The 25,269-nt window shown below is 39.0% G+C and overlaps 1 protein-coding gene across 2 annotated transcripts in view; it reads left to right on the top strand.

Annotated features, from left to right (window-relative positions):
- The window catches only part of WDFY4 (WDFY family member 4), a 138,380-nt gene that overhangs the window by 30,393 nt on the left and 82,718 nt on the right, over positions 1 to 25,269 (top strand). For both annotated transcript variants that reach the window (XM_065843261.2, XM_071811951.1), the window contains exons 13-31: positions 12 to 105; positions 6,147 to 6,361; positions 7,269 to 7,381; positions 8,358 to 8,565; positions 8,840 to 8,916; positions 9,621 to 9,839; positions 10,874 to 11,058; positions 13,487 to 13,718; positions 15,377 to 15,528; positions 16,079 to 16,190; positions 16,304 to 16,494; positions 17,930 to 18,082; positions 18,521 to 18,594; positions 19,409 to 19,570; positions 21,268 to 21,359; positions 22,369 to 22,468; positions 23,277 to 23,482; positions 24,028 to 24,197; positions 24,735 to 24,860. In XM_065843261.2, the coding sequence (XP_065699333.1) occupies positions 12 to 105; positions 6,147 to 6,361; positions 7,269 to 7,381; positions 8,358 to 8,565; positions 8,840 to 8,916; positions 9,621 to 9,839; positions 10,874 to 11,058; positions 13,487 to 13,718; positions 15,377 to 15,528; positions 16,079 to 16,190; positions 16,304 to 16,494; positions 17,930 to 18,082; positions 18,521 to 18,594; positions 19,409 to 19,570; positions 21,268 to 21,359; positions 22,369 to 22,468; positions 23,277 to 23,482; positions 24,028 to 24,197; positions 24,735 to 24,860 (2,881 nt within the window). The remainder of the gene's footprint in view (positions 1 to 11; positions 106 to 6,146; positions 6,362 to 7,268; positions 7,382 to 8,357; positions 8,566 to 8,839; positions 8,917 to 9,620; positions 9,840 to 10,873; positions 11,059 to 13,486; positions 13,719 to 15,376; positions 15,529 to 16,078; positions 16,191 to 16,303; positions 16,495 to 17,929; positions 18,083 to 18,520; positions 18,595 to 19,408; positions 19,571 to 21,267; positions 21,360 to 22,368; positions 22,469 to 23,276; positions 23,483 to 24,027; positions 24,198 to 24,734; positions 24,861 to 25,269) is intronic.

Genomic DNA, 25,269 nt, shown 5'->3' with positions numbered 1-25,269 from the left:
TTTTCCTGCAGATGGGAAACAGGAGACTGTGCCATTGTACATCCTGGTGCTGTCTGTGTTATGGTGAGGTTACTGCCAAAGCTTTACAAAGAGGGACATGCTCAGGTGAGTCTGAACAAATAGAAGTGCCATCTAAACAGTGTCTGCTACTTTTCTGTAGCTTCATTTCCAAGAACTGGTTACTCTTTGCAGATGTGGAAGTACTAAAATTCACCTAGAACACTGGCAGGAGGAACAGCACAAATTTCACTGAGTTAACAGATATAACAACAAAGGCTCTTGTCTGTCAGTTTCACTAAGTGTTTCCATACTTGTTTGACGCAGTACATGGGTCTTGGTCTCAGAATATTTACTGCAAAGGCACAAGTGTAAATGTCCCTTGAAAATTGTTTAAAATATTGCTAATGGACCTAGCAACCAGAACAGTCTCGCTCTTTAGGCCTAACAGTCCATAAACTTTCATTGAAGCTTAGAATTGGCTTTGCTTTGTCAAACCTTCCATACACACGCCCACTCTGAACAAGTATATTGCCTATATTGTATCTGCTATCTGGTCTAAAATACTTGAATACAGTTAAAGCACATAGGAAGGGCCTGAAATAAAATCACACTAGTCATCCAGAGCTATGGAAGGTGGAAGTGCAACTAACTGCTGGCACATCCCAACTTTGTGTGGTGGAACCAAACCAGTAGCTAGTGAAATTTTGTTAATTACACTAATAAATTTCTGAAAAACAAGTAGAACAGTTAATTGGATGAGAGCGTCATCAAGAAATTACCAGAGTTGACTGAGCTGTATGAGAGAGAGCGAGCCTCTCAGGCCCTCAGTAGATGGCAGTGTTCTTAAAAATATGAAGGGCTAGAACACAAATTCCACCAATTTCAGTTATGTATTTAAGTGCATTCATATTTTCTTCCTTTCTCACTCGTTTTTTCTTAGTCAAGAAGAAATTATTACTGATAATGTTTGTTTAGTATTGCTGTTGTGAATAGTATTGCCTCAGGTCAAGTGGGACTGTTATGCAGGATCCTGTGTCAGACTCTGGCTAGGAGTTAACACGTTTGCTAAAGAGTGTTTCATCAAATTAATCACAGAAAGGATAGAGGAAAAACTGAATTTTTCTGGCTAATTGTATTTAAAAGTAAATGACAGAATAAGTGGAACCTCATGTCCTGTAGTTTGGGCTGCTCACTGATGCTGCCAGGTAGTGAAACAAAAGGTTGCACTTCGGTGCCTTTAATCATAACATATACCACTGCATGAACTCTTATGTAATGACATGCTACTTGGAACATGAGAGTCAGGCACGATCTGATGCAAAAAGTGAACCTCAATGGCTAGTGAAGGGGAGCTACTTGGTTGAAAGATAATAACTTAAGGAATTTTCCTTTAAGTAGATATATTTTATCCTAAACAGAGTAGTATTCTTTCTTTTAGTGCAACAGCGTTTGACAGTTATATGAGAGATGAAATAATTTCTTTGTGGATGGAGCTATTTTACTCAGACTTTCATTTGAAACTATGAAGGGGCTTCTTGCTCCGAGTTTAAAATTGAGTCAAATAGTACATTTTTTAGGAGCAATGGTGAAGAACAGAGGGTAGCTCATCTTTCTGCTTGTTTTAGTGCTGCTATAGATTTTTTAGGTCCAGGTGTTCAGGAGTAATCTGGAAAACTCTTTGGTGATGTGCAAATCCTTTGCTTTCACAGAAATGGCAATGACAAAGCACTGCTTTTACAGAAACATTAATGGAACTCAATAAAATTAATGTACTTTGATTCTGACCCTTGGAGATAATATCAATTTCCTGCCAAATTTGCTGCTTTTCAGCGACCTTTGTCAGACCCAAGCAGTGATGGGTTGAAGCAATGTTGAGCCTGTATATTACTGTCATTACTAAGTATGATAAAAAAAGAAAAAAAAAATTAATATCTTATGGCTATGAATATTTGCTTAAAAGCTTTAAAGCTCCCCAGGAGGCAGCCTTTGAGTCAGTAAGCTGTATTTAGAGGATATAGCTCATGTTCATGCCTAGGACTGGTACTAAGCCAGTTTCCATCAAAACACATACAGCTTGATCAAATACGAGGCAGATTTTCCTTTTATTAATATACTGTCTGTTCAGTGATGGAAGATAGCATTGTCATGCGTTTCATAAACTAAGTATAAGTAAGACAGGTTAACATTTACTTTAGATGTGTGGCTCAGGATGTTCACTGCTTCCCCTCAAACTTATTCATCCTTGCCTGGCATTTTGAGCTGTGGCTTTTAAGAGCCTAGAGTGTCATGTCAGATCTTTTCCATTTTCGTTGTCAGATAAGGTAATCTCCTGGCTCTGACAAGGCTGGGTAAGGGAAAGAAAATAACTTTTGAGAAGAGAATCAAAGCACAATCAGTTCTGCATCATCATCCTGGCAGGTTTCTTCTGGGTATACAGAAAAAAAATCCTCGTAAGGTTCATTATGTAAATTATCTATACTTTTGTTAAATAATATTATTGGTTTCACAGCTGGATTTATCCTCTCTATTTTTATCCATGTCTCTCCTACGATGAACTGCTGTTATATTCACTACTGTAAAACTAAAACATTGTGCATCAATAAGGACTTTCCACCTTTTAAAAATACCTTTATCCCCACTTTAAATTTAGCCTAAACTAGTTGTTCATGCTGCAGATGTTAACAGTATAAAACTTTCCAAGTATTTGTACTTCTTTAAAAACATAAATTCTATCTAAACTGAAAAGGTCTCTGACATGGTTAGATATGGCCCATAGAAGACTGTGACACTTGAGGTTTGTCTGCCTTCAGACATGTATCACTGCAAATGTAACTGTAAATATCACAGTGAATTCCTTCATTACTGCACTGCATTATCTGCACAAGGAAATTCTTCAGGTGTTTGGCCAGAGCTTCATTCCACTTTGAGTTGTGCAGCCAGGGCTTTGGGAGAAAGAAAACTAGAATGGACCAGCACTCTAGTAGAAGGAAGGAGACTAGAAACACTATAGCAGTGGGTCCTCCAGCCTAGGCTGGTAGCTGAAGGTCAGCCCTTTCCTGTGAGCACTTCCCTACAGGCTTTACTGTAGCCTTGTCTCCAGTGGGGTGTTTCTTTGCTGAGCCTGTTCTGACTACTGCACAACCTTTTTTTTTTTTTCTTTTTTTTCTGCTGTGCTTCCAGCACCAAAGCCCACCCTTTTATTTGCCATATTTCTCTTGCTGCTGACTATCTCCTTAAAAACCAGCCAGTGTCTCTGAAGTTGCACTAAAATCTTGGTAATGCACCCTAGATTGAAGAGAAAGGAACACTGCCAAGAATCACTGGCTAACTATGCTGAAGATCGTTTTCTGCTTTGTCTTCTTTTTTATGCAATCATATCATTTAAAAGGTGCCACATGGAGGCAGCTTTGACTTCCTCTCAGGTGTCTGATGAACACCATATTATAGCACTACACAGTAACTTAGAAAAATAAGGAGACACTGCATTCTGCAACTAAATGTAATCTGGTGAGCAAGAGGTCAGTCAGACCATCAGAATTAATGGAAGTATTCTTAACATCACGAGGAGATTTTGTTACCTGGCTTCAAATGGTCAAGACTTGCTAGTATATTTTCTCTAGAAGGCAGTAGTATCCCTGGTATTTAAACAAGGGAAGCTCTATAGCTTCTCTTACACACAAGCTGTACCAAGGGGAAATGTGAAAAGCTTGATGAAGATAATATAGTTTATATGAGCATTTAACTAGGCCCTATCTGTGTCATGTTTTTGGAAAAGTAGAAACAGTTCATGCAGTTCATAGTGTTTTTCCCTATCGGCTTGCAAGGACTAAAGGAACACAAGTCACTTGGTAACTTTGTAAAACCACTTATATGTACTGTCAGCAAAGTAAATTTTATTTGTTAAAGTCAGTGGGTGAGAGTTAATCAGCAAAATATTGTGATAGAAGTGTTTGTAGTTGGGAACTATGCATCAGGATTTTGAGCTGTGATAAATTTATGAGTTATTTATTTTTGTTAACATTTTAAGGGAAAAAATGTATAGACGATTTTCAGATGTGACTCAAACTCTTTACAGACGAAGGGTTTTAAGCTGATGAAAGTCTACCTTTTTTTTGAAACCATAGTTTAAAATTCTGAGTCACTTGGAACTTTCTAAAAGTGCTACTTTAAATGCCTTTGTTTCTTTATTAGTAAAACTAAATCTCTGTGGTATGTTAGGAAGTTAATTCTAATTTTCTATGAAGGGCTTCTAGCTTCTCAGAGAAGAGTTGCTTCTGAGGTTAAAAATTGACTTTTTAAAATCACACACAGAATTATCACTGTATCATTTTTAAACCTAAGAATATTATGTCCTTTTGAAATGAAACTACAAAGTTTTTGCTCATCTTAAACCTAGTATAATCGTTTTGAAGATGAATAACAGTGAATTAAATTCAGCTACCAAGTTTTGAAACTATGGGCACTTAGGAGCAGGAATCTGGACACTGCTTAAACAGATCAGGCAAAGTGACATTTTGCCCTTAAGACTCCAATCTGCAACAGAGCTCCAGTCTAACTACACCCTCAATATCCTTATTCACGGTGCAAGTAATAATGTGTTGGGAAAATCAATCCATGCACAGCCTGGTTTCCTGGCCACCGTTAATATTTTCACTACAATCTCATTTTACTGGAACTAAGATCCATGAACACATCATATTTTGTTCAAAACAGGGCATTACTGGTATTGACAAAGCTGCTAAGCTAATGAAAACAATCAATTTTTTTGTATGCCATTATGCTTTTATTGTATTTATTTTGGAGTAAACCAGTATTTTCACTTAGTCAAGACCTGTGTCCTTCTCTGTTTTCGCATACATACAGATACTTTCCTGCATCCAGTCAAATATGGAGTAAAATAGCAATTAAAAGATTCAAAAACTTATAAGCGAGACTTCTATATGCTGTAACAGTAAGTGCCTCTCCATGAAGAATATTGTAGTTTAGTCTAGCGGATGTTTTCGTTATATAATGAGATGCACAGTGAGACTACTTCACTGGGAATGAACAGTCGTTCAGAGAGGAGAAACTGTTACCCAAAGAACTCGCCCTTCAGATATAAAAAATAATAGTTTACAAAAATAGTATGTATGTTGCATTGGATGTGCTAGTATTATATTCCAAGTGTTCCAATTGGTTGATGAGCACTTTGAAAACAAATTTCTTGTCCTGTACTGGTTTTGAGTTTGATGTGGATGAAAAGAGCTGAATTCCTCTTTACAGTTATCAAGCTAGCTTACTCTGAATTCAGTGAAGTTGCTTCTCACTCATGTTATAATATCAAATCACAGTGTCCTAATCCACATCTGCATCCACATTGTTGTCCTTTTCATTAAAAGTTTGCATGGATATTTCCTAGAAGAGTATATGAGAAACCCAAAGAGCTCTTGAAGGTGGGCAACATTTCATCTTTGTAAGATTTGTTTTTAAATATATGATGCACAATTAGTTTTGTGTGAAGTCTAGTTACCTCAATGGGGTAGGCTTTATTCCTAATTGAGAAGAAATTTCTCTGAATATAATTTATGAAAATTGAGAGACTTCTTTAAGGCCATTAAGAAGTAATAATGAAGTAAAGCTTCAATTCAGCAAAACATATAGAGAAGTGTTTAAAACTAAGTGTTTATTGATATTGCTTGATACAGTTTTGTTTAAGAAAGTGCTTTTAGAATGAAGAGAAGATCATGTCAATATGACTCTCCACATGCTTAATGTCAAATATATTCCAAGTTACTGTGTTAGTCTTGGAGCTTATGCCTAATAACCTGCCCTTGGTGGTGGTCCCTTCTTTTGAATGAGAACCAGTTATTCTCTTCCTTCACTACCAAGGTGTTGTGGCAGTAAAGCTCAGTTGTGGATGGCCAAGCAGCTACTAAGATAAACAGATAATGTTCAAGGGCAGAGCTTTATGGAATAGCCATGTGGTTGCATTTGAGCCTCTGGCCTAAGCATCTTCTTTAATGGGCTAGATTTTTACACCCAGAGATTTGACAACTGAAAACAAAACAAACAACTGCCAACCCCCCCAACCCAAAAACAAACAAAAACCAGTCACCATGTACAGTTTTAGTTCAATTTCACTGACTTCAGCTCTGTGTCCGTTTCAGCTTTCACAGGAAATCCAGTGTGCTGTGGTTGATCATATCCAGTCCCTGGTGAAGTCAGAGAAGAGTCGCCAGGTGATGTGTGGATCTGGCTTGCTGAGCACCATCATAACTACCTGCCAGGATGCCTTCCGCAACGAGAGCCATCCACTGCATCTGCCCCTCACTAGAGTGTTTGAGAAGCTTGCATCCCAGGCTATTGAGCCAGATGTGTTAAGGTATCAGACCATATCTAATGGAACCAAATTGCTTTAGTGGTGCAAATTTTTTGCAAAGTTTGTGTAATAATTGGATACTTATGTATTGCTCCAATTCAGCAAGCCTTTTGTTTCAAGTCTCAGTTAATGCTGCTTACATATTGATTACAGGATATATGCTTAAATGACTTAGTGAAGATGGTATAGTGTATAGTGTTCAGCTGCATCAACTCTGCAGGGGTTCTAAAGCCATTTTGGAATGGTACCTTACTAAGTAATTACAAAACAACTAGAGTTATTCTCTCCTAGTGTTCATGTGGAGAAGCTGTTTCCTGAAAAGTAAAAATTACTTTCTCTTAGCTCAGATCCATGTCAAGGATAGATGCAGAAATAAAAACTGTAGTCTTGTTTCTCAGTCTCTGTTTCTACTTTAAGGATGTACTCTGTCTTTTAATGCTAACAAACGCTAGGCATGAGAGTACCTAACAGAGATCAGAGTGCAGACGAAGTTGGATATGCAGTGGAAGACTGGATTTATTTTACTCAAAAATGGAACAGAGTTTCTTAAAAACAAACAAACAAAAACAAACAAACAAAAAACAAAAACAAAAAAACAACACAACACAAACTCCACACCAACAAACAACACCCACTCAAAAAAAAACCCATAGTTTTATTTTTCCCAAAAAATTAGTAGTAGTCTAAAGTATTGCTGAAGAAAACAAACCCTCATATTTTTTTCAATAGAAAATCTTTGAAAAGGGAAGTGTAAAGCAAAACAACATTTAGTTTGGTATCCAATGAGAAAGTTAATCTCCAGAGGGCTGAGCTGTATTTGTGTGGTTGCTGTGACTCCAAAGTGTCTGGTTTGATTGTTGTTTGGTTTGTTGTTTGTTTGTTTGTTTGTTTTTGTTTTGTTTTGTTTTAGGCAATTTCTTTGTTTGGGGGGTTCTCCATCACTGCCTTCCAGGACCAGCACAAACAGGACACAGGCTCTTTCCTGTCAAGGGAGTGATTCTGCTAATGCAGCTTGGAGTGTAGGTAAGCATACGACAAGCAGCCTGTTGCTGATACAGCAAGTGGGTTATAGATGTTTCTGTAATGACAGGAAACTGCTGTTGGAGTAGATTGTTCCAAGACAGTTATAGTGAAGGTGTAGTATGCCTGGATGTTTTAGACTAGGTATTGCCCAGGCTGGGTGGTACTTGCCCAAGACTGAGAGCTGATCTAATGACCAGCAGAGATCAAACTGTAATATGTGTGTGGAGGCCAGATGCTGACATAGACTCAGACTTTTCTGGATCAGACATGTAAGTGATCTATAAAATTACTAATGATATTCTACAAACCAAGGGGAGTGTCTCCTGGGTTTGCAGCATGTTTTCCCTGTGGTTTATAGCTAAAAATAGGATAAAGATGTGAATAAAGAACACTGCTTTTTGAAACTGCTAGGGTATCCTAGTACTGTACCTTTTCTTATATGGACCATATCCATCCAAGTCCTTTCTCTGTTCTAACACATTTTGCAGGTGAAAAGCTACAGTAGTAGTATTTGGTAGTAGTAGTAGTATTGGTCTCATGCCTGTGAGACACCTGATACAGCATGGTACAAATTTGATTCTTATATTCTTTTCAGTCATTCATCAGATCCTCTCCTATGTGTTGGATGTGACAATTCTGTTATGGCAGAATTGAATGTGTGTAAGAGAAATTGAACTAATGGGTCAGGAACCTTTTTCCTAGAAGTGAAGTTTGGAGCTGCCTGAAGATGGGGACCAGGGGAGGAATATGCCTATCACTTCTGTAAGCTCATCTCTCCTGCCAGCCTCTCACCTTGAGATTCCTTCAGTGCAATATTTTTGTGTATTGCTGAGGATTTCTGCAGGCTGCTGAGAATGTTAGTTGGCAAGCATGCAGTGCTTTTCTTACCAGGGGTGAATTGAATACAGGCAAAACGTGTGACTGAAAAAAGTATTGCAGACACTGATCTGGTTAAGACACTATGTTGATCTTGTAGGTTCAGAAGAGGACATGGTGCACAATAAAACTGATCCTCAGACAGTTGTGCCTGTCAGCAGCTCTCCCTGGGTGTCCAAGGGATCTGCATTGGCACTCCAGACTGCGATGAGTCTCATCTCCATGACGTCACCTCGAAACTTCCAGCTCCGCACCACAGCTTTGCCTCCATCGTTTGTGGAGTTTGACATGTCCATGGAAGGATATGGGTATTGCTGCTGATGCTTTTCTCTTTAGCTGCTCTGCAGTCTCCAAGTCCTTATTCTGGACACTGCAACTAACCACTTCTCTCTCCATCTTAGTCAGTCCTTGTGCCCTATCACTGTCTTCCTTGCAGCAATGTTGCCAACATATTTTGATATTGCCTTATCGCTGATAACCTAGACTCTGCCTTTAATTTGTGATTCTACACTATTAAGTCACTGGTGACCCTGAGGGATGATTTTACATTTCTGATGAATGAGTGCTTTCTTGTTTTTGTAGGTGTTTGTACCTCCCTACCTTGGCCACTGTCATGGGACCCAGCGCAGAGCAATCTGTTTCAGGAGGAATTGGCATGGGTAAGCACTCTGACTCACCTACAGCTTCCTGAAAACACTGAAGTTTCAGCCCCACTGCAAGCACTCAACATTTGTAAGAAATGACAGCAAATAAGCTGTATGTTTCAATAAACTTTTGTCTCTGTGTCCCAATCCAGCTCTGAGCTGTATAACTCAGACTACTCACCAAAATGCAGTATCAGATGCAGATTAATGATGTGATGCATTAGCTTTAACATTTGCAATACAAATTTAAAGTGGGCTGCTAAGAGAACAGTCTTAACGAGTAAGAGCCAGCAGATTTTAAGGGCAATCTCTCAGAGAGGAATAGAATCTGTCACTTAACATGAGATGAGATTCTCCTACAGATCAAAATCCTCTATTGGGTGAACTGGGAAATGGCTGGACCTCTTGCTTCCTGAATTTTGTGAACTTTGAGAACTTGTTTCTAGCCCAGTGTTTTCCAGTCGAGCTCCATGTCATGGAGATCTATTAGTCATTTCTCCTCAGTCAATTTTAGGTCATCTATACATGTGCACACACTTACATGTGCAGTCTCTATGCTATTGAAGGCAGACAGAGAAATCTAATAGAACAGAAATTAAACCTCATATTCTAATGTTGATTCTTCTATGGCTTGAGCTATAAATGAAACAGAAAGCAGTTTGTTAATGTCTGCACAGGGAAACCAGCTTCCTTACTGCTTATTTGTTTCCTGTCTGCAGGCACGAGAATGTTCCCTCCATCAAGTGGCCTGACTCTCTCCTGCTGGTTTCTGGTTAGCAGGTTTGGTTTGGTGCACAACAGTCACCCACTTCGTTTCCTCACAATCGTGAGGCACATGTCAAGAACAGAGCAAGAATTTGTTTGCCTTTCAGTAAGCTTCTTCCCGCAGGACCATTCTTTAGTCATTTCCACAGAAGAAGTGGAATTCCAGCCACTTGGTAAGGCTCTTCTCAGTCAAGCCGCAGTGCTATGTCCTCTGACTATCTGAAATTTTTCATCAACAAATTTCCTCTTCTTATGAGTAGCTGGGACTTTAAAGAGACTTCTTATCTATTTGATTTTCTTCTGTCAGCCTGTTGTGATTGTAATTTTTGGTCATATCTCAGTTTTAAGTTTGCTCTAGGTATTGAGAATTATTTTGTGACCTGCAATATATGATAAAATTTATATAAGTTTTAAGGAAAACTTATGAATGTCGTTTATATGATTGTGTGCCGTTATGGGGACTGGACTTGAACTCTGCCTGTTCTGTGTGGCAGTAGGCAGATTTGGAGAGTAGGGCTGAGTAGTCTGGGAGTGATCTAGCTTCCTAATCAAGCAGCTCCTTTCCTCTCGTTGCTTTTAGAGTGTTTTTTGTCATGCCAATCTATTTTTTTTTTTCTTGTTGATGTTTATCCATTTCTCCTTATTGAATGTAGTAGACTCTTCAAATGTGAAGGGGATTGAAAATTGCAGAGGAGATTGGGAATTGAGTGGAGTAGTAGCTGGGATTTTTTCATGCACAGCTGACATTGTGTAAGTTCTCTGATTCCCTTAGATGAAATTAAAAATCCCAGCTTGCCTCTTTTCATCAAATCTAAAAATGAATATACAAAGCTTTATCATCCCATGAATTCACTAGGAATTTTTTTTCTGTGTCAGTTAACGCAGTGAATATCCTGAGGGGTTCTCTTAGAGAATATGTTGGCTTTTTCCTCATTCCAGTTTAGTTTTGCAGTACTAAGTCAGCTAGCAGGTGTTATTTGGGAGTATGGCACATTGTATGCTGGGCAGGGATCTTGAGAGTTGTGCAAGTCTCAGGTCCCGATAATAGACCATCAGCGAATGTTTTAAAGATACTGAACGGAAGAGCACCAAATCACTCTATACCCACAGAGGGTCCTGCTTCTTGTTTCACACTGATAGTTGTGTTCCAGAGGCAGGGGAATATGGGAAAGGCTTTGTGGTAACTTTCCTGTTTTTGCTGTTACAGATATTATGGAACCTGAAGATGAGGTACTAAATCCCTCCCCATTTCCAGGGCATGTCCAGTTTGACTGTGGCAAGCTGCTGGTCACTGGCCAGTGGCACCATCTCACAGTGACAATTGCTAAGGAAGCAAAGAAGAGCTGCATTGTGTCAGCTTATATTAATGGTCAGGTGCTTGGCTCTGCAAAGGTAAAGACTCTCTGCATAAATCCTGTGCCTAATGTTTGCCTTTCATTGCTTTTAATTTTCATCTCCCCATGCATGTACCATGACTCTTCAGTATTAACCTGAGAGACACAGAGCGTGGTCATTTGCATATATAACATGTACCACTCTACACTGTGTGAGTGGAGTCAGAAATCCACGCAAACCAGCGTGTATTTGTGCTGCTTTTCAGAATTACATTATCAGCTTATACTGATGTTTTGTACTAGTTCCCCTCTCCCCACTCAGCATGCAGATAGATAACCAGAGCAATTTTGAGTGGTGACACTCGCCTGAGAGTTGGGATTACCTGGTTTGCAGGTGTGTCAGGGTTATGTTGATGAAATTCAGTTGTATCCTTACCAAAATTTTCTGAATTGACTAGTGATTTTGATGATCTCTCAGTTTACACCCAAGATTTTCGGAAGTTGTCATGTATAAAAAGTACATCACATTAAGGTGGGATCAGAGAACTCTAAACCAAAGGTTCTTTGGATTTAGGCTAAAACCTGCAAAGGTGACAAGTTATGTGGGGAGCCTTCATTTTTGAAGAAAGGCCTGGAAAAGTAGAAAGGTCACAGAAAATAAGCTTTTTTGCAAGAATCCCAAGATGGATGGAATTTCCTCAAGCATTTTATGTGGGCATGTTTCAAGCCATCCTCTTCCTGTGACACCCATTGAATAATCAGATGATGACATCCTGGCCTTTTTCCTACTGGCAATCTAAGCTTTCAGGAACAGACAGGTGCTCCTCTGGGTTAGTTGTTCAGTGTGTGAGAGAGCTCTTGAATTAAAATAATACTTATTTTTTGAGTCAATAGAAATGAAAAGAATGTCTTAATTAGAAGAAAGTTGTAAATTTCTATGATATCAACTCAGGAGTTCATTGCAAATGTTGGCATAGCAGGTATTTCCCCTAATGTGCCATTTCTTGTGGTCTTGTTGCGTAGGAGTGAATTCTCAAGTAGTGAATTTCTCAGCTTGCATGAGAGATCACAAAAGAGCAATCCAAATGCGCATGAAGGGTTTGTAATCTACAGGGTGAGAAGACCCTCTGGTTTTTATATCATTATCATCATGCCCCTGGTTTTGAAGCTAATCTCAAATTATATCTGAGATTTGTTTTTTTGATTTTTGAATGCTCCGGGCTGTCAATATTGATAATGCTGCTTATTTCTGTTGCAGCTCTGGTTGGTATGGTGGTTTTGGTTTTGAATAGAATCTTTCTATTAATTGAAATTTGTAACCTTGGTCTCTTCTTTCTTGTTCTCATATTTCAAATCAATCTCAACACATGCAAAGCTCACTTGTGAGCTTTGTAAAATCAACCTGCTTAATTCCAAATATTCTCTTTCCCATACTTGAGAAAAATGATCTGTCTTCTAAATGCCTTTTGGGACCTATATGCATTTCAAGAATGAAAATTTAATTTAATTTGCCTTCCTTTAAATGAGACTGAAAGTCATCAATAAAACTAGGCATTGCAATTGAGTAAAGAATTCACAGCAAATGTGTTTAACATACACTGAAACAGCTCATAATAAATAAAACAAGCCTTGAGTAAATAAAAGACAGTCCCAGTGCTGGGGTCTCTGACATGATGCAAGTCTTCATCTTGATGTTTACAGTGAAGAAAAGATTGTGTAAGAAATTTGAATTGCACAAAGGCTGTTAACAATACCAAAAGCTATTTTTGCATGGTTGAGCTAGGAGGGGGTGGGTGGATAGGTTATTACGTTGCATCAAACCTAATATTTTTCCACTCAAGTATCAAGTCCCGCCTCCTAGCATGAGGAGCCCCGTCTTTTACATCTCAGTAGTGAGAGATCAGTAAATGCTAGGAGTCTGTCATCCTAACAACAAACTTTTAGAGACAGGGCTAAGCCCTGAAATACAATATAGTTTCTCACTACCAAAAAAATTCCAACTACTTCCTACTAGAGCTGCCTACATTTAAATAAAATTATTTTGATACAAAAAATAAATGGTCCAATTTCCTAAGCTGTGGCACTTTCACTGCAGGTAACTGATGCACTTGGACATTCTACACTCTTCAAAAACTGTTTATTCTCTAGGTGCCTAGTACCAGGTGCAATCTGTAGCTTGGCTGTGTTGAAAGTCACAGTCAGTGTTATGAAGTTTAGAAAGGGAAAAATAAGTCTGAGGTCAAGATAAGGTTTTTCTTTACCAACACTTGAAATAATTTTGTCTGTGTTTTGAACAAAAAGTAGACTTGAACTTTCCAAAATGCTTGTATTTGTGATACTTCTGAAAGTCCAGTTTCTTAACAGTGTTGCACAGCTGACTGAGACTTCACTGAGGAAACAGGCAGCAGGCAGTACCTTCCAGGGACAAGACCTTAATGCTCCCCAAGTGTGTTGGATCTCCTCAGTGAATTCTTTCCCTGTTGCAGATGCAGTATCTCCAGCCCTTCCCAGGTAGCTGTATTTCTATGGAACCCTCTTCCTTTATTGATGTCTATGGGTACATAGCTACTCCTCGAATTTGGAAACAGAAGTCCTCCTTGATCTGGCGCCTTGGCCCTACATATTTATTTGAAGAAGCCATCACTGTGGAAACCATGGAGATGATTAATAAGCTTGGCCCACAGTATTGTAGCAATTTCCAAGCAGTACAGCTTCAAGGTATGTAATTCTTGTATCCACCACTATGTGTTTGCTAGGGCAATGCTCTTTATTCTTATAATCTGCAATTAGTATTCCAGCTATGCCTAGAGCTTACTCTAAAAGCCTGGAAGTCTGTTACTGAGTGGTGTACAAGATCGTAATAAGATACCGTGATCATCTTGTCACATACTGTAAACTAGGCAGAAAAAGAACGGCAGGAATCAAGCAGCTGGAGAGGAGAGAGGGATAACATGTCCTTGAGGAGATATAAAATTGCAGTTTCTGTTGGACAAACATTAAAGCAGCAGCTTTAATTGAGACATTCTGCATTTATGGTGCTACAGAAAAACATGGCAGAAAAAGAAGCATCATTTTTGGTTGCAAATGCCTGCAGAGTAGAAGAGCATCGGGGAGAAGAACAGTAGGGGAGTAAGTTAGATTCCGTTTAATAAAGAGGCTTTCTAAATAAAGTATATACTGTTAGTTTCAATTATTAAACAGGCAGACAAAACATTTCAGTTGTTGAACAAAACATTAATCAATAAATAGTGTGTTCACCTCTGTGCTAGAGCTCAGGATGAAATGTGATGGTCATCTCCCATTTGAAAAGAGCAGAATAATCGGACCTTGTGATGCTCCAACCTAAAGCACATCAAAAAGACTGTCTGAAAGTACTCCTTCAGATTGCTGTCTTTCTAGACAAAAACCCCTAAATCTCCAAATCAAGCAGGGGAAGGAGTTGATGAAAAAGGAATTATATCAAAATACAGCCTTAAAATAAAAATATTATACCCATAGAAGTCAGAAGGATTTCATTTTGAAGTGTTGAGTCTTTATGAAGTCTGGGGTGCTTGTTCTCTGCACACTGGTCTTCCCAGCTGGACTTGAATGCTGATCATGGACTGTGGCCATCTGACTTAATCATTAGTCTGTGTCTTAGTGGAAAGGAAATGGGTGACAGAGTCTTGGGGCATTTACTTCTAGTTGATCTCCATGCAGAACATGTGCTAATTCTTTTTGCATATAAGGACTGTGTCACCAGAATTAGTAAACAGTTTCATAAATCATCCGTTTTCCCAGTCTATAAAATTGGCAAAAATAGAAGATTTTTTAAATACGTACACACAGTTTTTCTAAGTGTGAGTAGGAATAGAAAACTCTTTCAAGAAAAGCATGTGCGAATGACATACAATCATTAAACTGGTGACCCTGGTACTTCTCAGAAGCTTCCCATAAGTTGTGTGTTGTCAACTCTGAACTTCTGCTTCTGTCCGTTTTCTTCTATTTGAATCCTTGCTCCTAGTACCCCTGAGAAAGCTCCCATTAACATGGATGACCTCCTCAGTGTTTTCTCTGCCCAGAAAGTTTGTGTATATTGTGTGGGCAGAGAAAGGTTTATTCTGGACTTCTCTGAGCTTCCTGAGATACTGAGAAAGGATGCAGGATCTACACAAAGCAACAGGCAGAGGAGACAAGCCAAGCACATCTCATATTGGTGCTTATGCTGGCAAGCTGACATGGGCGTGTTGCAAAGGGTGAGGGCATTTTTCTGACCATGTTTAAGTAAAAATCAAATTCCTATCTAAACTTTGGTTTCCTGCAGTTATTCTTCATCTGCCTCTATCCTGTCTTACATGCTGAACATGCAAAGAGGTTTATTGTCGCTCTTGTTTTAGATGAGGACAACTACAGTGATCATAATCCTACACCTCTGGTCGCAGAAGAGAAGATTTCATTTGGAATCAATATTGTATGCTCATCTCTCACTACAGTCCAAGATATAAAGATCTCCTACAATGAAGTGGATGGCCGGCTGATTGCCAAAGAGGTCACAAATTTCTCTAATTTGTCTTAAACATGTTTTCTTTAGTTTCTGATTGGTTTCCTAGAGCAAAGCTTGTGACTTTCTTAGTTACATAACTTCAGTGATTTCCACCCCCGCCCTGCTCCTTCCCTGCTTCTCTTCCAATTCCTTAACTCCATTCTACTAATGGTTTTGTTCTCATCTGTGGAGAGGAATAAATTGGACAGTGTCAATGTTAAAAGCCTTTTTTGAAACAGCAACGGAAGCCATAATTTTCAGGTCTAATGATAATTTGTTTCAGTCTGTGATTTCTTAATGCCTCCACAATGACCTTTTCACATGCTATTCTACCATTCTCGCCAATGCCAAGCCTAAAAACATGTCAAAGTGGTGGGGTTGTGGGATATTTGAGGTGGGTGAGTGTTTGTCCTAACAATCAACCGTGAAGGGAAAATAAAGGTTTTCGTAGTCTAAAAGTAATAAAAAATCTAAACTATTGGAGTGTCTGGTGGTTAGTTTTTTCTCCCTAATACTGCCACGGTTTCTCTTAGCATGCCTCTTTTGTCTGTTTTAGATTGGGATTAACTCTCGGGACAGTTCAACTCCGATATTCCTAGTTAAGAATATAGCTGGACACCTCTCAGGTTCCTTGCGAACTATTGGATCAGTTGCTGTGGGCCAATATGGTAAATACACTATGCCTTAGTGTTTCATATTTTTTAAGAGTTGGGCATTTCTCTGTCCAGTAACAGATTTAGTCCACGCAACTTCCTGGTCGAGTAACACTGCGATTTCCTAGGGGTAAGAGTGTTCCAGTCCTCTCCAGCAGCTACTAGCCTGAACTTCATTGGAGGCCCTGCCATTCTCTTGGGTCTCATTGCTATGGCCTGTGATGACCACACCATGTATGCAGCTGTCAAAGTTCTCAACTCCATCCTGAACAGTAGCCCAATGAGTGAAAAATTGATGAGGCACATGCATGGATACCAGGTAGATACTCTTCTGTTCCTTCATTCTGGTTATAGTCTTTCCCTTGGAGAACCTTATCCCAAAAACCAAGCATATCCTGGTATTTATGATTAGAACTTCCTAAGTTATGAATCTCTGAGAAACAGATATAGACTAGTGCTCTAAATTCTGTGCTTACTCTCCCTGGGAACCTCTATAATGATTTAGCTGCTACTGGTAAGGTAAGGACAGATGCTTCTTGGCCAGATGTGATCTAGTAAACTAAATAAGCCAGTGCAGCAGATTTGTGAGTGGCCCACCCTTCATCTTTTGCCAACACACTTGATCCCTTTCACAAGAGACTAAGTCTCACGCAGGTCTGCTTTTTCCCTTTGGCTCATGCAGCCAAAGATTCCTCTTTGTAGACTGCCAAGTGTAGGACCGACAATGAATTCCTATGGCTTGGTCTTCAATCTGCATTAGGAATTGTGCTGATCTAAATAAGTGTTGTCTGGATTTCATTGATTAGGTTTGTCCTAAGTTCATCTTTCAAACCTGAAAGCTGTGCATCCTGAAGAGTTTGGTTGTATTTAAGCACTATATACATAATATTGGATGAGTTAAAGCTCAAATGTGATGTTTCTGTTCAGTATCATTTACTTTATTCTGTGTAGGCAAAGCAGAGTCTTATGGAACAGCGAAGCCTTTAACAGAGCTGGTTTCAAATGAGACTCTTAATATTAGGGCTTCATGAATTTTTTATTATAAACTTTATATTTTCCCATTTTGTGAGTTGTTCATAAATTGGTCCTGATTTATATGAATATGTTTATTATACTTGGATATTGCTTGCCCAATCCCTTCTTGAAGGTGAATGCCGGCCTTTAGATGTGTATGAACTGTTCCTTTCAACTTCATGACGAATAGTGATCTCTCCATGTAGCTGATCATCATGTTGCAATGGAGTGGCTTTCTGAACAATTTTGTCACTGTATAAGGAATTCAAAGGTAGACTCAGTTGAAAAACTGGCAATGTTTCCCACAAATGTCTTTTGTTTGAAGAGGTCAACATTAATATTGTTTCTTAAACACTATTTCCAAGCAACTAAGAATACATTTATGAAGAATAGTGCAGAGAACCTACCGTGGTTATTTACTTTTTTTTTTATGTTGTTTTTTGTAAATTCCATTCAACATAATAAGGCATATATTTTCCTCCTGTTCAATGTCACAGAGTTGTCAAACTTGTTCAAAAACTTACCCTTTAACTTACTGCACTAAATTTTATGCCTGGACTGAAACCTTTGCTGTCTTCATAACGTTGATTTAAAACGTATGCACGCATGACTAGCACATCCAAGTAAACAGTACATTTGTCTTGAATTAAAAAATAGTCTCATGTATCAGTTTTTAAATACACATTTATACTCTGCAGATACTTATTAAGTCTTTTTTTTTATTATTTTTTTATTTTCAGGTGCTGACCTATCTGCTGAAGAGTAAGACACAGCTGCTGAACAACAGGATTTTGCAGTTAATGTTCTCCTTAGTGGGCACAGCTGAGCTTGGCTTTGAGTCTTCAGTCATCAAGAATTATAATGCATTTCATCATGTTCTGTGCAATTTTGAGGTAAAACTGTGGATGTTACTTTATGGATTTGACTGTATTAAAGATGGCTTTATAGTATGAGGTCTAGTTTACTCATAGCGCTTCATGGAGCTAGTATTTGGGACAGAGTGGTGGGTGGTGATTTTCCACACTGTGGCTCACCTGAGGTGGTGGTAGCTCCTGAAATGGCAGGTACTTTGTCACCATGTCTCCCCAGTGTGCCCCAGTATAGTTTCTGGAGTGTTCCTGGAGACCCTGAGGCTCTGGTCTTCAGGGCTAGCTCAGAAGCAGCAACTCCTCACACTGGTAGGAATTTCCCAGTACTTGCAGTTGTCATTGCAAAAATTACTAAGAGTTTATTATATTATCTTCTCTAAACTACTTTTAACTCTTTCCTCTGCCACAGGTTACTGCCCTCTCAGCAGAGCAGTAAAACCTCTGATTTCTTTTGTCTTTCAGCTTTGGGTGAAAGCACCAGAAAATCTTGACCTTGCTCTTTTTTCACATCTTAAGGAGATCTTGCAGTCCTCCAGGTATGCAAGCTAGTGTTTGAATCAGAAATATGTGGGACAAACTCATCTGTAACCTGAAGCTGGAACTGAGGTGTATATGAAGAGTCCAATCCTAGCTGGAATCAGTGGACTCCAGGCATGAATCATTCCTTCAAGTCTGGAGTTAGTGATTTGATCAGCCCCTGAGTTGACTGTGGGGCCAGACTGGGAAAATCTATTTGGTGACCTGGTTCACATGTAACTACTGTTGTATGATGGCAGTTTTAAATGTCTGATGGGGAGGGGAAATCTGAATGTTTAAACTGAGTATGTAATAATTTTTAAAAAATATCAGTAATTTGTGTTTAAAACCAAAACACAACCCAGAAAGACTTTTTATAATTATAATTTCTTTATCAGCTATACTAGAGTTAAATGTATCTGAAGAGACATAGCATGGCAGAAAGGCTAAGTAGAGCAGGATGCTAGATTCCTTCTTTTTGGTACCAGAAAGATCTATGCAGTGCTGTCTGGTGTCCTTTACTGAATTTTACAAGAATAGCATTTATTACCACCAACTCACTGCTTGAAAATTCTTTTTTTTTTTTTCTTTTTCTTTGAACTTGTTGAAATGCAGCAGTTTCTGGGGGAGAGGGAAGATGGGCTGGGTAGAGAACACACAAAGAAATTTTCAGATCTCCATTGCTGACACATATTCAATTTATCTGACAGTGTTTGAAATGTTTCCAAGGCAACATTAGAAGTCAAAGGTGTAAAGTATCAGTACAACCCGAGAACCCAGTAAATTTGGTTCTTTCCAGTAAAAGCTTTTAATAGCCTTTGTACTTTTTTACAGACATGGATGTCAGAATGCTGCAGTTGCCCACCAGGTGCAAGTGGTGCCCAAGCTCATTTTCCTCTTCAATGATCCCGAAATCCCTAACTCCAGGATCACTGTGGTTTGCACTATCCTCTCCCATTTGTTGCAAGGATACTTTAACACAAGAGATGTTCTTAGGTAACTTTCAAGTCTAAAAGTTTTTTTTCAATTTGCAGATGAGCTATACTGCCAGTGTTGGAGACAGCTCTATAGTAGAACTTCTCTCACCTCATCTTTGGTAGCAGCCTTCACATCTTTGGCAACTGCAAAATCCCCATTGATGAAAAACTCTTTCGTGCCATCAAAACAGAATTCAGTCCAGTCTTATGTTTGTTTACGTTTATGTGACGATGGGTTGGGCAATGACCTTTACAATGATGGCACAAACAAGTCTGGTGATATGACTGAGACTACTCAAAGTCTATACTTAATATTTGGTTTCCTTAAAGCCTGCCCCTAAAGTATTTCAATCACTATGGTATTGTCACTTGACCCCAGTCAACTACATACTTAATGCTGTTGTCTTGGTTTACATCCCAGTAACTATCCTTTTTGTTCTTGAATTTCAGTCAGTTAACATATGTTAGTCAGGATTTCATGAAGGAAGGAATTAATCCCTTGTTTGCTTTCCACAGAATGTAAACCCTGTGCCATTTTATATTCCCAGCCTAGTTGCATCAGCCTGTAGCCTGTGAACTGAGGAAGGCATACACAGTGCTGGCTACAGCACTAACTCCAGGGAAATGCACTGCACAGATGACAGCTCTTTTTAAAGCTCTTTGGCTGAATAAAATGTACTTTTAAAAGTGCAGTTGCATGTCAAACCTGTGGTCTCTGCAGTCAGCCTTTAGTTCTGTTGAAGAGTACAAGAACCTCAAGTAGACACTGTGGAGTAAGCTAATATGTGAACTTACTGCAAGCTCATATGTGAACTTTCTGCTTCCTAGCTGTTTTGTGGAATTACCTGTATGTATGTTCATACTTCCTACCCTGGGTTTGTAGGGCTTAGTTTATTCTTTTTTCATACAGGTGTGAGTAGTGGATTTAGTATATCATATTTGTGATGTGGTAGGGAGTCTGAGCATTTTTCTTAAAATATCGTGTTTTGTTATTCCATAGTAATTTGTTTGGCAGGCACATGAGTGTCGAGCAAGTAGATAAAGACAGTCCCTATCCTTCCATATTCAGGAGACTAGTGACTATATCAGGCTTTCCCCAGCACTGAAAGGTGCTGTGGTTTCTGCTAGTCCCAGACTTTTGACACATCCAATGGAAATTGCTGCAGAACAAGTGGTGTTCTGTCCCTTAAGAAATGCTCTTCTTGTGGGGAGGAGGAGGTTATGTACTTGCGCTAAATGTATATGTCACACTAATCTATCTATGGTTAGAATCAGGCAATCTGTGAAAGCAAGCTACAGATTTCCAGTTCTCCTCCCTGAGTAGCTGTTGGTGTTTCTCTGTGCTCCTCTACATGCTTGGAAACCAAGTGGTGATAACAGTGCCGCAGGGAGTTCAGAATCTTTTGTACGAGTAGTGTGTTTAACTCAGTATTGCTTTCCTCGTGGTATAAGTTCTTTAAAATCAAGAGAAAAATGAAAAGGTTTCCATAGTAGAACAGATATTACTTACGCTTGTAGACCAATGTCATTTTTATTTGCTTCCTAGTTTATGAACTTTGCATTCCTATTTCAACCCCAGTTTCTGCAACTGTTAGAATTTCCTAGAGTTGTCATTGACAGTCATTGTTAATGAGTATTGAGATTTGCATTGAATCTCAAAGGAATTAAATGAATATGTTTCTGCTGACCAAAACTGGTTCCTTCTTCCTCTGCAAGGATTGGATTGTTCCTTGTTTACACTTTGAAACCTTCTTCTGTGGATGAAAATCAGATTTGCCTGGACAGTGTGGCTGAGATGCCCGATGAAGGTGAGGAGCTACCTTTGGTGTATATGTTCTGATGGATAGTTAAAGTATTGCACTTCTTCCCCAGGGCATGATGAACCCTAAATGAAACATAGTGCTCCTGCCTCCAGTGGCAGGAAGAGACACCATTCAAGTGACTTCACCTGGAAACAGGCAGGCTGCATTGAGGTGACCTGAATTTTTGAGAAAACTTATATTGCTACAAAGGCCTGATGCAAAGAATAGTGAAGTGACAGTCACTGTGTATAAATCCAGGGAGATCTGACCTACAGCAAAATCCTTCTTCTCCTAAGGGAGTTCCCATTTTGTCCTATCTCTACTAATAAGTCAACAGTGCTTCAGCTGCCTTGTCCAGAGCCTACATAATATTGCAATTCACAGCTATACACAGAGATGAAGGCCATTAAATTGAAATTGCCCCAAAGCTAACATACTGAGTTGTTACAAGGAATAAAAATTTCTCTTGGCATCCTGGATTTTCTGTGAACATTTTGCTATACTTACAGTTGGAACTCTGCACCTTTTAAAATATCTGTGGATTTATGTCAGCTTTGTGTGTGGGAACTTCCAGTCAACTGGCTTGTTGTGATCTTTCAGTTGAGATTTTATTAGTTATTGCAGCTCTAAACAATATATTATATTAAGGACACATTGATAACTCTAGTTTATATACATAGACCTCACAGCTAGGCAATGCAAGTCAGATCGCCTGTTTACCTGTCCTTCTCTAGTTAACTTGAGATTGCTTCCTGTGGATTATTATTCAACATGTAGTCTGGATGAGTTGTCAGTGACTTTAAAGAGAGGACTTTGACAATGTAAGCACTGGTCATTTCTGATGTTAGCAGGAATTCTTCTGTCTGGAATCTGGTGTCTGCATCCTTTTACTTTGCAAAAGATTGATATGAGGTCTTCCATTGGACTAATTTGGTGCAAACAAGGTTGTTCATCAAAGCAATGGAACATGTGTTTTGTCTCTTCATTACTCTTTATAACTTTCTGATATTTGTAGCCTTAAGCCAAACATCTGGAAAGACAATCTGGCTTCGAAACCAGTTACTGAAAATGCTGTTAGACGTACTGTGCTCAGACAAACTTCATCTGTCCTCTGAGTAAGTAATAACAACTTAAAGGCATGGGTATCTCTACCTTCTAGATTTCCTCTTTACTGTTGTTTGACCAGGACTAAAAACACAAATAACATTTGAGTCTCAACAAAATAGTAAGAAAGAGCAAACTGGATTCAGAGGGTTTCTTTTGTCACTAATTTATCTGGCATTCACACTGATGCATGATTCATCCACACGTCTGCTCTCCATTTTAAAAAAAGTTTCATGTTTTGGAAAATGTCTTAAGGGAGGAATTTTGATATTTCTGTTTCTTCTGCATTGCAAGGGTTGAAGAAGTCCCAGCTGTGTTTCAAAATCAACTTAGTCTAATGTGGGATTATGTGCACCCCCTCTATTGTAACCATGAACATACAGTTACTACAGTTCTACCTTGTATGATAGAAAGGCCGAGGTCATAGTTCTGGGTGCTGTAACTGTGCATTTTCACTAGTTAACATATTTTGGACTTCAAACTGTAAACCAGAATTTTGAATTTCATAGGTTGAAAATTCTAGTCTGTGATGTAGTTTTACCTCCATCACTGATACACTATCTCAGAAGGAGCTTCATGTTAACAAACTTTTTTTTTGTCTGACAGTAATGTAAGTTTGAATTTAGTGGGAATTACATGACTGTGTTGAGGAGTCTGTTGTTAAATCTTTGTACTTCTGTGTTGTCGTAATCCTTTGATCAGATTTTCTCTAGAGAAACTTCAGATTCTGAATCACTTAGAGATAATTTTGAATAAAATCTCCTTTCTGCCTTTCACCATGTCTCTTTTCATGTGCCTTCGTTTACCTGTTTGTCCTAGGGAACAAGAAGAGACATTTTTGGCACTGGGGCCAGACTGGTTTCTGCTGTTCACACAGAGCTACCTGCACTCTAGCACAGTTCTGCTTGGAATAAAACTACTTCTGTGCTTCCTCCACAATCGTTTGCTGCTGAACAAATTCAAGGAGGGGATTCTGGCTGGTCACTGGCTGGAAAACAGCTCTGCAGGGTTGAATATTCTAATGGGTATGTGTCAGTTTAATACTCCTGAAACAATCCGTTGATCCAGCTCAGTGATAGATCACTGAAGTAGGTTACAGGAGAATTGCCACTGATCTCTAGGGCAAGATTTTCTGTGCTGAAGAGTGGAAAGCATTGTTTCTCCCTTGCATCACAGTTGGAATCTCTGGTTACCAGTTGCAGTGAGATGTATATTTTTGTTTTGCATAAAAACAGGCAAGTTGATGAGCCTGAGAGGTGTCAAGATGTCAGCTTATGCCATGAAACCTTCTGTTTCTTTAAGATGTGTTCAGCTTGCTTTATGGTTCTGAGAAAGGGAAGAGAAAGGAAGAATAATTCAGGTAGAATCACCTGTAACAAAACTGATAGTGTGTTCATATCTGTTAGTCTGAGAAAGTTTTGTGAACTGTTAATATTGCAGCCTAGCAGAGTACTGAGTGCCATAGGACACAGACAAATAAGGATAAAGTAGGATCAATAATCCTTCCTCTGACATGGCATTCATTTTTACACACTTCCTCAGAGTGTTTTCCTTTTCTTTTCCTTTAAAGATAATTTAAAAACTCAGCCTGCGGTGCCTGACAGTGGCTCCTTCTTGATTTTTGGGTTTTCTGTGCTGCAAAGATGTCTGATGGATCATGTCCACATCCCCGAGATCTACTTGCTAGTGTCAGGGCTGTTTCTGGCAACTCCACAGTCTGAACCACCTGAAGCAGCCAAGGTATGCAAAAAATAATGGACAAGCATGAAGCTGCTATTGCTTTGGCATTTTGTGGCCTTTTCTATTAAAGGGTTGTCAGGCAAGTTAACCTTACTCAGTTTTTGTCATAGTTAAATTTAGTCATTCATACATTAAAAACTAAGTAATTAACTTTGATTTAAGGAAAATTGTGCTCAGAACAAACTTGTTCGTTCAAGTGTTAAATGTCATTTAACTGCTGTGTTTTAGAAGGTAATTCAGATTAGCTTCCCTGTCCTTACATTGTCAACACTCAATAAAATCTCAGAATTCGTGGATTTGGGTGCTTTCCCCCAGTGTCCTGAGAAGCATTCTTGCCCTGGAAGTGCCAAAGAAATCTTTCAGAAGAAAACAATCCATTAGGGCTATCCTGGGGAAACACATTTAATAAAAGAGGAAGGAGCTGTTGGAAGTGATTATGTCTTGGGATTTTTTCTGATGTGAAGAGAGCAGGCATTGTTCTTGACATATCACAAATAATTCCCATCTCTTCTTGAAATACATCTCTTCCTATTGCAGAAAGATCTTGAATCTATGTTGCAGTGGATCTCGCAGCACCACCTTACAGAGAATGTTCTCAAAATTGGGTTGTGTGCAGAGGCAGCTGTTTTATTGCTGGAAATGGTTAGAGTTACTGTGGATAAGGTAAGTGTTTTGTTGTGAGGACAGTGCAGTGTGAATGGTAGAATAAACTGCTTGAGTGTGTCAGATGTCAGTGGCAATCCTTACCTGCAGCCCCTGGCCTTCCTCTACCCTCACAGGGCAATACTGAGCATAGCAGTGAGCAGGGACTTCAAAACGTCAACACAGCTATTGGCCTGGTTGTGTTACATAGCAGATGATGTGATGGGCTCACGTTTCAGAACTTCTGAAAATAAAGATGGATATTACCCACAGCATTACCCGTTTTGTTAATTCTTGATGATGAGGTTATACCACCTTTTTGATTGGGTGTATCTTCAGTCTACAAGCTGCAAGTTGGCTGCCTGTGCCTTGCCTGACTTGTCTGTGTCCATGTCATGTTTACTTAATCGCTTAGGAATACCTAGAGAGG

Source organism: Patagioenas fasciata, chromosome 8 (genome assembly GCF_037038585.1).
Source record: "Patagioenas fasciata isolate bPatFas1 chromosome 8, bPatFas1.hap1, whole genome shotgun sequence".
Lineage (NCBI taxonomy): Eukaryota > Metazoa > Chordata > Aves > Columbiformes > Columbidae > Patagioenas > Patagioenas fasciata.
The sequence above is the reverse complement of the archived record's forward strand: the minus strand, read 5'-3'. Positions and strand labels throughout refer to the sequence as shown.